The 13,593-nt window shown below is 38.7% G+C and overlaps 1 protein-coding gene across 1 annotated transcript in view; it reads right to left on the bottom strand.

Moving 5' to 3' along the window:
* The window catches only part of cep85l (centrosomal protein 85, like), a 64,317-nt gene extending 57,830 nt beyond the window's left edge, over positions 1-6,487 (bottom strand). The window contains exon 1 of the mRNA XM_034313437.2: positions 6,349-6,487. Coding sequence (XP_034169328.1) covers positions 6,349-6,364 — 16 coding nt within the window. The 5' untranslated portion in view covers positions 6,365-6,487. The remainder of the gene's footprint in view (positions 1-6,348) is intronic.
* Between the last annotated feature and the right edge of the window lie 7,106 nt (positions 6,488-13,593).

The following is a 13,593-nucleotide window of genomic DNA, read 5'->3' as shown; positions in this document are numbered from 1 at the left end:
GGGCTTTCAGCCGAGGAAGAAAGGGCATGCACGCAAAATTAAAGCATTGAGCTAGTTCAATTACCCATGAACTCCCAATTAATCCAACACCGGTCAGTCATGTACGAACTCGAGTGCAACCGAGCATGCACAAAAGGAGAAAAGAGCCTATGAAAAACTAATATTTGGAATCTGAAAACATGTAATACAGGATAGATCAATGTAGGGAAAAAACATGTTCAGAATTCCTGCAGTAGACTGGCATCCTATCCAGGGTGTATTACCAACTCACCCCCAGCGTTCCTGGGATAGGCTGCAGATTCACCGTGACCCTGACGTGGATAAGCAGATACTGAAGCTGAATGAAAGTCTTCCTAAGCTTTAATGTCACCATTATTTCAAAGGCTACTGCTGAAACTTGTGACTATTTAATTACTTACAGTCCTCCTATACTAGTTGTAGCATGTGGCACTGCCCAATCTGTCAGATGTTTTGCAGATGAGGCCTGCTACTACTAGTCCCTTTCATGTGGATCTCACACTTTCTTTTTAAAGATGTACTATACACTGTTGGTCATGCTACATTATTCATAAAAGCTTAGCCAGTGGCACTGTTCTGTCCCACTTTAAACATCCAGAATCTTATAACAAACAGTTCTGTCTAAGGTCTCTAAACTACGTGTCCTTTTAAAGGATTTAAAGCGTACTGTCTTTTCTCAGCTTTCCTTATTTCCAAGTAATATATTCTTGAGAAATCCCATTCAGGTTTTTGAGTACACCACAGCACAGAGCGTGCTCTTTCTAAAGTAATGACTTACAACTAGGTGATAAATTAACAACTTGTGGCTGCCCTGCTGTTGACAGCGTTTATTTATTTTGCTGGCATAGTTTGGGTCCACTTGTTAAAATCATTACAGTACGTTTTTTCAATAAGTCAATAAGCATGATGAAACATTCCTATCATTGTGGGCGTGGTCTCTCCCAGGATGACCACCCACACTTAGACGGTACAAGGGCTCACTGAAAGAACTGATGAGGATGAAAATGATGCAAATCTTGTGCTATAGCCTTCACAGTCACCAGATCTAAAGTGGGAGATTTTGGAGTGATGTGTTAGACAGCACTCTGCACCACCATCATCACAAAACCAACTGACAGAATATCTTTAGGAAGAATGGTGTTCATCACTCTAGTACAGTTCTAGAGAGTTAAGAAGGTGCACTAAAGCTGTTTTGCTGCATGTGATGGCCCAACCTTATTAATACACTTTATTTTTCATTAATCTTGACACCCATCTATAGTATCTATAGCATAATAGATTCATTTTACTGAAACGTAGTGCAACATTTGACACCTGCGCACCTCACGGTGACATCTTGGGTCCCATTTTGTTTTTATTGTACACACTTTCACTTAATTGGGTTTCAAATGTACCATCTCACATCACTACTATGCAGATGATACACAGTCTCTGATGTATTGATGTATTATGGAAAACTGATTCTGGAAACGTGTGCTGGTTTAATTGCACTAGGCCTTAGCATAGTATGTCTCAAGTGTGGTGTCGGCCTCTGGAGAGCTGCCATCTTCCTTCATGGCTGTTACTTGAGAAGTACTTCAAGGTTCCATCTATTTTTCTTTTTATATCATGATTTCTCTTTAGTTTATCTTTTGAAAGTCCCCTACAGTATTACTGCTAAACTGATGACGACCCCTGTATCTTCTGCTGAAAGCAGGATGATGGAATAGCACCTAATCTCCGACCACTCATTTCCTGTCAATTACAGAACTGAGTTTCTGGATTTAATATGTATTTTTAAAGCTGATGTTAAATCACCAAGTTACATTCTGACCCCATTCTACCTCTCAAAGCCTTATTAAAGTCTACAGCCTCCAGCCATGTGTTTTGTCTTGTTCTGCCCTTTAAATGAACTTTCTAAATAGAGAATACTTCACCTAAATGTTGTGGTTTGTGGATCTAAATGTTTATTCTAAGCAGTCGAGTGTGTGGCAAAGATTCAGGCTGGTTTCAACATTGTCTTCACCGCCTCCTGCTGATAGGCCACAAATGTCTCATACTTCCACATCATAATTATCATAAAGAAGAGGAAATGTTTATTGCTTGAATCTTTTACCAATGAAAGTCACTCTACTCAATTAAATCCAACCCCAGGTATGCCGAAACCCCAAACCCATTAATTTACAGAGACTTTATGATCATACTAATATTTGACTCTTCTCAGGTCAGTTCAGGTCACAGTCGAATCTCTCTGATGGCTTTCATGGCCCTTTATAAATATATAATAGCCCTAATCTGGCACCTTCCACTGAAATGCGATACAAAAGCTCTGACAATGAGAGGTTGCATAAGGTTTTACATTATTAATAGGACTTATTATGCATACTGTTCCCTTACAGCCACGTGTCAGCCAAATGTTCTCATGGTACTTTAACACCCAGTACAAGACCAGTAGGGCCTCCTGTAAAGCAGCACTTACATAATATTCCTAAAAGGCATAGAACAGAATATTGAATATTCATTGACAGTACAGGCTGAATCTTGGCACCTGAACTAATTATACACTTCTAAACCCCCCATCCATCATCCACCTGACCTGAACATTACACGACCTAAAGCTCTGCCCAACATCAACCTGAACTCACTGTCTGATACATACAGCTCCCATGTCACTTACCTGAACTTAAGAGGTCTAGAGAACACTCAAGCAAACACTGGGCCTCACTTATTAATCATTTTGTAAAGCCGTGAGTAAATTCTTTTATATGCCAAAGGTAACAAAACACATTCCCAAAAGATTGAAATAAAAGTTGTCTCTAAAGCTGATTTTTCAGACTTATGTGGATGTTGATAAATGCCAATCAGCCTTAAATTACCAAGTATGTTCATGGCACAGCTGATTTACATTTAGGAACTCCTACAAAACTTCGCAGAGAGATGAAAATGATAACTAAACATTGAAAGACCGCCTCGTATGCATGGTATGCGCGAATCTTCCCATAACGCAGCTCATCCACTGCAGCGTGTCAGCTACCATAAACACACACCAACTCTTACTTCTTTTACAGGGTGCCATTACTTTAGTGCTATTTGAACAGCTAGTCTTATTTGACTAAAAAATTTTTAATGATTTGATTCTTTCAAATTGTTAATATGAAACAACTGAGTTTCACAAAATGTTCGTTAAATTGATGTGTAACTTATATAAAGAAGCGATTTAAAATCGACAGTTGTGTTATCCATATATAAAACAGCAGCAACTCATCATCAGCTATAAGACTGAAAGCCGATTAGCCAAGGTTCACATTAGAGAGTCTCCAACTATCCATATTCCATACCGCATATCCTACACAGGGTCGCAGGAGAGCCTGGAGCCTATCCCAGGGAACGCAAGGCAGGGGGACACCCTAGACATGGCCAACCACAGACAATTTGGAAATGTCAATCACTGCATGCCTTTGGACTGGGGGAGGAAACTGGAGCACTCGGAGGAAACCCTCGAAGCCCGGGAAGAACATGCAAACTCTGCACACATAGGGCGGAGGTGGGATTTGAACCCCCAACCCAGGAGGTGTGAAGCAAACCGTGCTAACAGCTAAGCCACCGTGCCCAGATTAGGGAGTCTCCTTATATGTAAATTTACACAAACTCTGGAGCACTTGTAGGATATGGACATTTTTCTGAAATAACTGGATTTTCATTAATTATACCTTTCTTGCGTAAATGTCCCTGCAAACAATTTATGAACAAATTCCTTCATGTCAGTTTGATAAACGAGAGCTACTCATCTGAACTGAACATTCAAGGTCAACAAGCTTGAATTGAACATTCAATGCCTAAAGCCCTAACACACTGACTCAGACATACCCAAACACACCCCACACCTCCCATACACACTCCTCTGGCTTACAGTCTTGTGTATTTTGCAGTCTGTTTAGATTAGCATGTTTAATTCTACCATGTACTTGATACTGATGCTGCTCCTGTATTAACCACCTCCCTGGTTATGCACTGTGCTGTCCTGAACTGATCTTAATCATCAATATTTTGTCTAATATCAGTGTTTCGTACATGTGTGTATACGGATGAAATAACATTAAACTCTTTGACTACATAAACTGGACATTTCCAATCATTCCTGTATGCTCTAGTGTTTGGAAATCCTGGCCGTTCATAATAGCACTAACTGTCGTCACGACACACAGAAGCTCCAAGCAACGACTGCGTCCTACTCACACACAAAACAAAGAACACACTCTGCTGTGAACAATCCTACTGCTGTTAGTGATCCACAAATACACCACCGATCAGTAGCACACATTATGTGGTCCAATGACACAAAGAGCACAGCATAAAACCAGCACTAAGTGAGATTAAATCAGTGTGAAACATCTTTATGCAAAACAACTCTCTGAAGAAAGATCCTGTTCTGGTAAAGCAAAAGCTGATTTTTTTTAGCACGCTGACGTTCTTGCATTAAACTGTGTCATTAACAAACAAACACTTCCTCTCAGAGGAACCCACGTGGTTTGGTGTTCCACACACTGTGTGTGTTTTAGCCTCTGGTTTGAAAGTGTGTATGGTGTGATATCCCAAACTGATATCAAAACATGACACTAATGGAACTTTGAGTCAACAAGAATCAGTATTGAGTATCACTGTTTTTGTGTGTTATCAGGAGTGTGCACACTACGCCCTGCCCCCCCGCACTTCCTGTCTCTCAGTCAGGAAAGCTGGCGCTCTCTCTGAGGCTACATCACAAACCGCATACTACCATACAAAATATGAATGATTAAAATACAAAGACTCAGGACATGTCCCAAATCACATACTAATGACATCTGACATAGTAATTAGTGCATCAGAATAGTACTGAAGATTACAATACTACCTCAGGACACGCCCCAAACCACATGCTACTGTGCTAAATAGTGTTCAAATAGAATGAATTATTAAAATACAACCTTAGGACTCAGGATATGTCCCAAATCACATAATAATGTATTAAATAGTGTGCCAGAGTAGAGCTGATGATTAAAATACAGTCTCAGGAATCAGGAGGCATCCCAAACCACATATTAATATACTAAATAGTGTGTCAAAGTAGTGATGATGATTAAAATATAATCTCAGGATGCAGGATATGTCCTTAACCCATACTACCATACTAAATAGTGTGTTAAAATAATACTAATGATTAAAATACAACCTTGGGGCTCAGGATACGTCCCAAACCACATGCTAATTTGCTAAATAGTACGTCAAAGTAGTGCTGATGATTAAAATACAGCCCCAGGAATCAGGATACGTCCCAAACTGCATATTCATGTACTAGTGTGTCAAAAGAGTACAGATGATTAAAATACAACCTCAGGATATGTCCCAAACCTTACACTACTACACTAGTGTGTTAAAAATAATACTAATGATTGAAATCCAACCTTGGGACTCAGGGTATATCCCAAACTGCATACTAATGTATTAAATAGTGCATCAAAGTAGTGCTGATGTTTAAAATACAACCTCAGGTAACAGGATAAGTCCCAAACTGCATACTAATGTATTAAATAGTGTGTCAACATAGTACTGATGATCAAAATACAACCTCAGGCCATGTCCCAAACCACATGCTAATATAGGGCATCAAAACATCATGCCACATACGGCATAGTGTGAGCTCCAGCATCAGCTCAACATCACTACGACATCAGATCAGAAATAAAAGGTACCAAACTGTACTTTTTTTCCCCCCCTTGTCTCTGGGGTGGTACCACCAAGGATACCCCTTTTGCACCTTTAGCTTGTATCTTTCACCTGGGATGGTGCATGGGGTGAACCTTTAATTAGCTTTTAGGTTAAAGTTTTAACAAGTACAGTGGTTATCAGTGGTCGTGAAAGTCTAAATATGGATCTTACATCATTTTGTAAAAGTACACTATGTTCATGTTTCGAGGTGAGATACATACTAAAGGTACAAAGCATGCGCCTTCGATGGTACACCCCCAGCAACAAGGAAAGATACAGGTTAGTAACTTTTTCTGAGAGTGTGTATCAACAATCCATGAGCAGAAGCAACATAGGATTAAACTCAGTAGCCTTTAGAAAGTGCAGTAACGTATTATTAACCTAGAAACAGAAAAATGTGTGAAATATGCAGCACATTCCTGTTTGCATTTCTGCTTAGCTGTCATATTCTGTTTTTTTTTTTGTTTTTTTTGAAAGGCAGCAAAAGTGGCCTGGCTACATTCTACAGCTTTTCACCTCCATTAACCCACTGGACATTTTCAAACTGAAAAAGAACACCACAAATAAAGAAAAAGAGTAACAAAGACCATTTTAAAAAGAACTTACAGCTGTTCTTCTTCATGAGAAAGGCGCATTATGCAGAAGTAGCGAGAGGAAGTGGTGATGCTTCAACATACGTTAGCTAAAGTGAAACCCGGCACAGGAACTCGTTCAGCCAATAACCATCACAGAACCTTTTTTCAAATGGCTGTACAGTAGAAAAAAAAAAAAACCTGTGACTTAACAACAAAAAAGCGGGGATTCAGGGAGGTGAAGGAGGCAATCGACAGAAATTACAGTGAGGAAATGAACGTGACGTCTGAGAGCAGTGTCCTGGAAGTAACAGGGACACTGTGTATACGTAATTATTAAGTAATAACTATTGAAAAAATAACACCAAACAAAAATATTTGAAATAATGTTGCGTTACAGTCAGGTCCATAAGTATTTGGACAGTGACAATTTTTGTAATTTTGCCTCTGTACACCACTAGAATGGATTTGAAATGAAGCAGTCAAAATGTAGACTCTCAGCTTTAATTCAAGGGGTTTAACAAAAAAACGGTTTATTGCATTAACCATTTAGGAATTACAGTCTTTTTTTTTTTTTTTTTTTTAAAAAAAAAACAAACAAACAAAAAAAAAAACAGAGTCCCTCCATTTTCACAGGCTCAAAAGTAATTGAACAACAGACTAATAAGCAGTTTCATGACCAGATGTGGCATCTTTCGTCATTAATTCATGACAAATTAAGGAGATAAAGGTTTGGAGTTGGTTCCAAGCATTGACTTTGCATTTGGTAGCTGTTCATGGGAACTCTCAATATGCCGTCCAAAGCGAAGGAGGCCATCATTAGTCTAAAAAACAAAACAAAACTATCAGAGAGACAGCAAAAACTTTAGGAGGGGCCAAATCAACAATCTGGTACGTTCTTAAAAAGTAGTAATGCACTGGCAAGCTCAGCAACACCAAAGGTTCTGGAAGGCTAAAATGGATGATCGCAGAATTCTTTACTTGTTGAAGAAAAACCCCTTCACAACATGTAGCCAAGTGAAGAACACTCTGGAGGAGGTAGGCGTATCATTGTCAAAGTCTACAATCAAGAGATGCTTTTAGGAATGTAAATACAGATGGTTTACCTCATGATGCAAACCACTGGAAATACTCAAGAACTGAAAGACCAGATTAGACTTTGATTTAAAAAAAAAAAAAAAAAAAAACTTTTAAAAAAAAAAAGCCTGACCTGTTCTGACAAAACATTAAGTTGTACCAGAATGATGGGAAGAGAAGACTATGGAGAAGGACTATGGAAAAGTAGAGCTCATGATCCAAAGCATACCACATCATCTGTCACACATGTGGAGGCAGTGTTATGGCATGGGCATGTATGGCTGCCAATGGAACGGGCTCACTAGTGTTTATTGATGATGTGACTGCTGATAGAAGTAGCAGGACGAAGTGTATAGAGCTATACTCTCGGCTCAGATTCTGTCAAATGCTGCAAAACTGATAGGATGGTGCTTCACAGTACAAATGGATAGTGACCCAAAACGTACCGTGAAAGCAACCCAAGAGCTTCTTAAGGCAAAGAAATGGAATGTTCTTAAATGGCCGAGTCAGTCACCTCAACCCAGCTGAGCAAGCTTTTCATTTACTCAAGACAAAACTGAAGGCAGAAGGACCCACATACGAGCAGCAACTGAAGGCGGCTGCAGTAAAGGCCTGGCAAAGTACCTCAAAGGAAGAAACTCAGCATTTAATGATTTAATGATCTTTGGATCTAGCAACTCAACGGATAATTCAACGTTATTATTATTTTTTGGCTCAACAGTTAATAAAACCTGTTACTCAAATAAAAATTGTGTCTATTCATTCATCATCAGGAACCACTTTTATCCTGGTCAGGGATTCTGAAGATACCTATCACAATATTGCCATACTGCCCAACCTCACTCCTAAGATATTATTCTGTAAAACCCAATAGCCAAAATCGTAACCTTCTCTACAGATAAAAGTTATAACACAGAGACGAAGTTATAATATCGGACTGTCTGACTGGAGTCTCTGTTCAGGCCTGGTCTGGATTATGGCTCCTGTCTGTAGGACTACAAGATGAAATCATTAGGCTCTTTCACAGCAGGAGTCGTCTGCTCACCAGCGTGGCCTAAAGCACATCCTGTGAGGATCAATGCCTGTCTGGCTCACTGAAGTAGTGATGAAATGTTTGTGTGATTTGATTGTCTGGTCTATGAAAGAAACCTTGAAGTGCAAATCAACCAGAAGCCTTGAGAAGATATGAAGCTCAGCAAGTTATTACATCAATCATTGCTCTTGTGAGATTTGGTCCCAACTAGGTTTCGAGACATTTTCTGTATTCGTCTTGGTCTTGGAAATATTGGCATTTGTACTTTGACTTGTCTAGGTCTCGGTCAAGAGTTTGTTTAAAAATAAATAAATAAATAAATAAAAAAAAAAAAAAAGAAAGAAAATGTTTGTGTTGCTTCTTTCAGAATGCACAAAGTGTAATGAGAAGTAATTCTTCTACAAAACAGCCTAATCACTGGTATAATGTACAGACTAAGCCAACTAGCTGATGCAAAGGCTTGGCCTTGAAAAGGATTTGCTGGTGTTCAGTCTTGATCTTGACTCGATCTTTCTTTCAGTTGGACTCTATCCTGCTCTTGTCTCAGTCTTAACAACAGAAGTCTTAACTACAGCTCCTGAATTAAAATTATTCACTTTTGTTTGATAAAAAATTAATCAGAGATGTTGATTATAGTAATGCTGGAGATGCATTGCTAAAGGAAAAAATGATCGATTGAATTGGGAATTAGGAGGTGGGGAAAGCCCTGCTTCTTTTATGAGTGGTGACAATGTGGGGACTTAACTGTTTAGTTTGTCTGTTGAAATATGAATTAAATCTGTTTCTTTCAAAGGCCTAAATTTAACTTAACTGTACAGGGAATCGTTAAGTTTACATTTTTCCTTGTTTGGGTATCCAAATCATATCAAAATACACTATATGGCCAAAAATTTGTTCACACCTGACGATCACACCCGTATGTGGTTCTTCCCCAAACTGTTGCCACAAAGTTGGAAGCACACAATTGTATAGAATGTCTTTGTATGCTGTAGCATTACAGTTTCCCTTCACTGGAGCTAAGAGGACCAAACCTGTTCCAGCATGAAAAACCATGTCTGGGTAAACTAGGGCTGCACAATATAGCGAAATATCGCAATTGTAAATATCGCGATATGCATATCGCAAGGGCTTGCAATAACTGAATGATCTGAATACTTCAAAAAGTTACGTAAAAAAATCAAAGCTTTAGGGTGACACATAGCAGAGAATGCTTTCTTTTCCTTAAAAGAACATGAAACATGCATGTTGGTTAAGTTTTTAAATATATAAATATAACTTCAATCGATTTTACACACTTATTATTATACCGCATATCACATTATTTAACCAGTTATCATATATCGAATTTTTCTTCAATATCGTGTAGCCCCTAGTGTAAAATCAAGAGTTCTTTGAAACATGCCACAAACTGCACAACAGGCTAACACACACACACTTGTGTTTCTTACTAAGCAGTTTAACTTTAACAGGAACACCCTGACAGTGACTATATGTGTTACTTAGTGAAGTGCACAGAGCTGAGGGCCAAAATATATGTTCCTCTATGCCTCTAAGCAGCAAGCTGGTTATGTAAGGCAGAACTCAGGCATTCAGAACCTCAAAAACAATCCTGTCGCTCTGTTGGGTCCCATTTCAGTACTCACAGAACAGACACGGTTGCCAGATACCAGGGCAATCACAGCTGCTTTCATGTCATGTGGGATCATTTGAAAAGCTGGGAAAATTTCCCATTATCCTGAATTTGTCAAAAATGATTATAATTGTAGTTTTCACTCATTAATGATTAATAGAACTCAATTTATCAGTTGGGCCTCAACCAAAACATAACCTAAAATTCCTTTGGCTGGAGTAACCGTTGCTGTCAAACATCTCCCAAATTTCCTACTCAGAGCTGACATGAACAGTTTTCCTGGTGGAAGATGGTAATTAGGGTTATTTAGATATGACATGAATGCAGTATTAGGAGAAAATGGCCTTGGAATTGCTTTGCTGCTGATGCATTTTTTTTTTTAATGACTGATTATAAAGTTGTTAAACTCCTTATCATCATTCACAATTCACAACAACAACAACACTCATCCATCTACAGTAACTACTTTATCCTGGTCAGGGTCACAGTGCTTCCGGAGTCTAGCCTGGGACCACTGGACATGAGGTGGGAATACACCCTGGATGATGATGATGATTATTATAAAAGAGATGAGTGATTTGGATAAATTAGATTTGGTTTCTATCAGTCCATGCTGGTTTTAAATCAGAACTGATTTTAAAAACAGCTGATCCAATCTGGCAACCCTGAGAGCTGAGCTGCAAAAACAAGCTGAAAAAACAAGGCTAATAACTGTGTTCATGAAACACTGCTGTAGCCATGAGAGCAGCACACACACTTAATCCCCTGGGGTTCCTTTAAAAAGCCAAACACCTCATAAATCAGGCTTACCGCTGACTAAAGCCATGAGTCTGACTTCTATAACTTTTTTTAAACTCAAGAACAAAACTATATGATATGCTTTTTAGCATTAATCATACTGTAGCACTGACAATCCACCTGACAAATGAGTGCAGAATAAAGACTTACCTTAAAGGCAAAGCATTCATTTAAGCTTCACAGAAGAAAACCCCAGACTTTGAGAACAAACTGAACCTTAACATGGTTAAGCTGAACAAAACAGAAGGACGCATATCTACTCCCCATGTGTGTTTGACATGAGCTAACACCTCACATGATGCTGTTAAACCTGTCACAACAATCTGCTGACAAAATGGAGCGTCTAGAAAAATCAGCTACAGCTAGTGACAAGTGATTTAAAAATCACACACACACACACACAATTTCAGTAAAACAGGTTAATGTTCTCCTCACAGTCCTGTGCGGTCACTGTGTGGTCCCCTGTGGCATGATTTATAGCTCAAATGCCCCGGTCCAAGTTTTGCTGTTGAGCTATCTATCTATCTATCTATCTATATGAAAAGGTTTAACATCTTATTTTATTTAACATTTCATTTTATCAAGTCATAGTATCTAGTATCTGGTAATTCAGTTACTTGTTTAGCCACCCCAGCTACAGCCACATGGTGTTACACTAGCCATATTTAACACCTTGCATCATGGATCTCTTTGCTAGCTAGCCATAACAGCCCCTGATTGTAATGCTAGTTCATTTACTCAATACCAAGCTAGCTCAATTTCATTTATAATTACAGTTCCTACTTTGCAGTTATATGTTACATGTGATCATTACATAAACATTATAGATAGCAGGTTGGGTGATTTCAGCCAGAGAAAAGGTATTTATGACTTCCTTGTCAATTCAGAAAGTTCTGCCTCTTGCACTTGCATTCAAGCTTTCATTAGCATTACAGAATTCATTGGGACTGAACTGGTTCCTGTTTTCAGGTGCCAAAGGCTTCAATAGTGTGGAAAATCCATTTCAGTAAAGATGCAAATGCCTTATAAAATATAAAAAAACAGACAGACTGGTTGTCTGTGTCCTGTCCTGTCAGTCTTGCTATAGACACTTAACTAATTTCCTCCTCACGCTGCCTCCAGCTTAACTCCATTTGTCTTTTTGACCTTGCTGTGGGGGGAAAAAAAAATCATAATATATAACATCATCAAAAATAATGAAATGAGAGGACATTTTGGAACCTTTTTTTTTTTTTTTTTTTTTTTTTTGGTAAAAAAGGCGGAGGGGAATGAAACTGGACACAGATTTAGCAACAGCAGCTTTAGCAGAAAGCTTGTGCGATCAGCAATTCTCAAAAAAAATATTGCTGATCACATAATTTAAATGCCACTTGATTACCCAGTCAGCTAGATGAATAAACCAATGATTCAGATAAAGTGTGTTTATGCTTGTGAGCTAGCAATCTAGATTAGTTATCATAGCCAGGCTAGAGCAGCCAGAGAAGTGGGATTGAGTTCTTCTAATTGTATGTGTTAATGTACATCACGTATTAACCTTTAGAGCTCCAGTTCTGTGCCTATTTAAAGCCCTCGATTGAGAATCTCATTGTGTCACAGTGGAATGCAACATCTTTATTACTTTTTTTTTTTTTTATATATATTACTGTGCTGTTCCACTAATCCTGAGGCACCAATAACCAATAAAACAAACTACAGCTAGTAAAACATGCTGGTCTAGAACCAGACTGATTAATTTCAATACATTATCCTCTGTCATGCTGCAAAAAACAATTTTCCTGGAACTGAGACAGCTCTCAGAGCCTTTCCAGAAGCAGATTCCTGACCTAGAATACAAAAAAAATAAAGGTCAGTCTGCAACTAACATAATAAAGCACACTAAAAATCCTCCCAGCTGCTTTGAGGATGATGTAATGTTGGTTAGAGGAGGGGATGTGCTAGCCTGATGACACAGAGAGAGACGTTAAAGTCAATATCACTTCATTATTGATGATGCTGGTGCTTCATCTGCAGGAAGCTGGGATCCATTAACTCCTCATGTTACCGCTCGTTTTCTCCTGCGAGGAACACCGAATCCGACGCACCCCACCGTCTGACATTGACTAGACTATGGCCGGCTCGAGCTGGAGACGAGATCTCATTCAGTAATGGAGACAACTGGACTGACCTTCACTCTGTTCCTGATTCAAGCGCAAAGGAAAAGTCTTCTAATGGACACATAATAATACGTCCATCACAAAACATCAACATCTACACAAAGATATTATATTTTTAACTAAAAAGTGAAAGAACACTGAATATCTTTGCAACATATTTGAGTTATTGGATTATTTGTATTTATAATTGGCTAGGTTTTAAACATTTTACTTTTCCTATTATCTATATACAGTATATAATCCCGAAAAGTAGTTTTTCCTGAAATATGTTTCTCATTCACATCAGTCTCGGTCTCATCACCTGAGGTAAAAGTCACTCACGAGCCTCATCGCCGTCTCTTCACTCTGTTCACGCTAACATCGGTGCAGAATTAATGAATGAATGAAATAATCTCTGAATCACTGACGCACTTCTGTTCTGTCAGCTAAATGTCTCGCACACTTTTTATTAGGTCACTTAAACATTTTAAATCTTTGTCCTCTGTTGTCTTTAGTGTGTGTAAGCACTCTTCTCTGTTTTGATGACGACATGAGGGCGCAGGAGCACTGATCAGGCTAATGTTCGATTTGCTACGACACGTAACTATC

The sequence above is a fragment of the Pangasianodon hypophthalmus genome, chromosome 19 (assembly GCF_027358585.1).
Source record: "Pangasianodon hypophthalmus isolate fPanHyp1 chromosome 19, fPanHyp1.pri, whole genome shotgun sequence".
Classification (NCBI taxonomy): domain Eukaryota; kingdom Metazoa; phylum Chordata; class Actinopteri; order Siluriformes; family Pangasiidae; genus Pangasianodon; species Pangasianodon hypophthalmus.
Note: the sequence above shows the minus strand (reverse complement) of the source record. Positions and strands in the feature narration are given on the sequence as shown.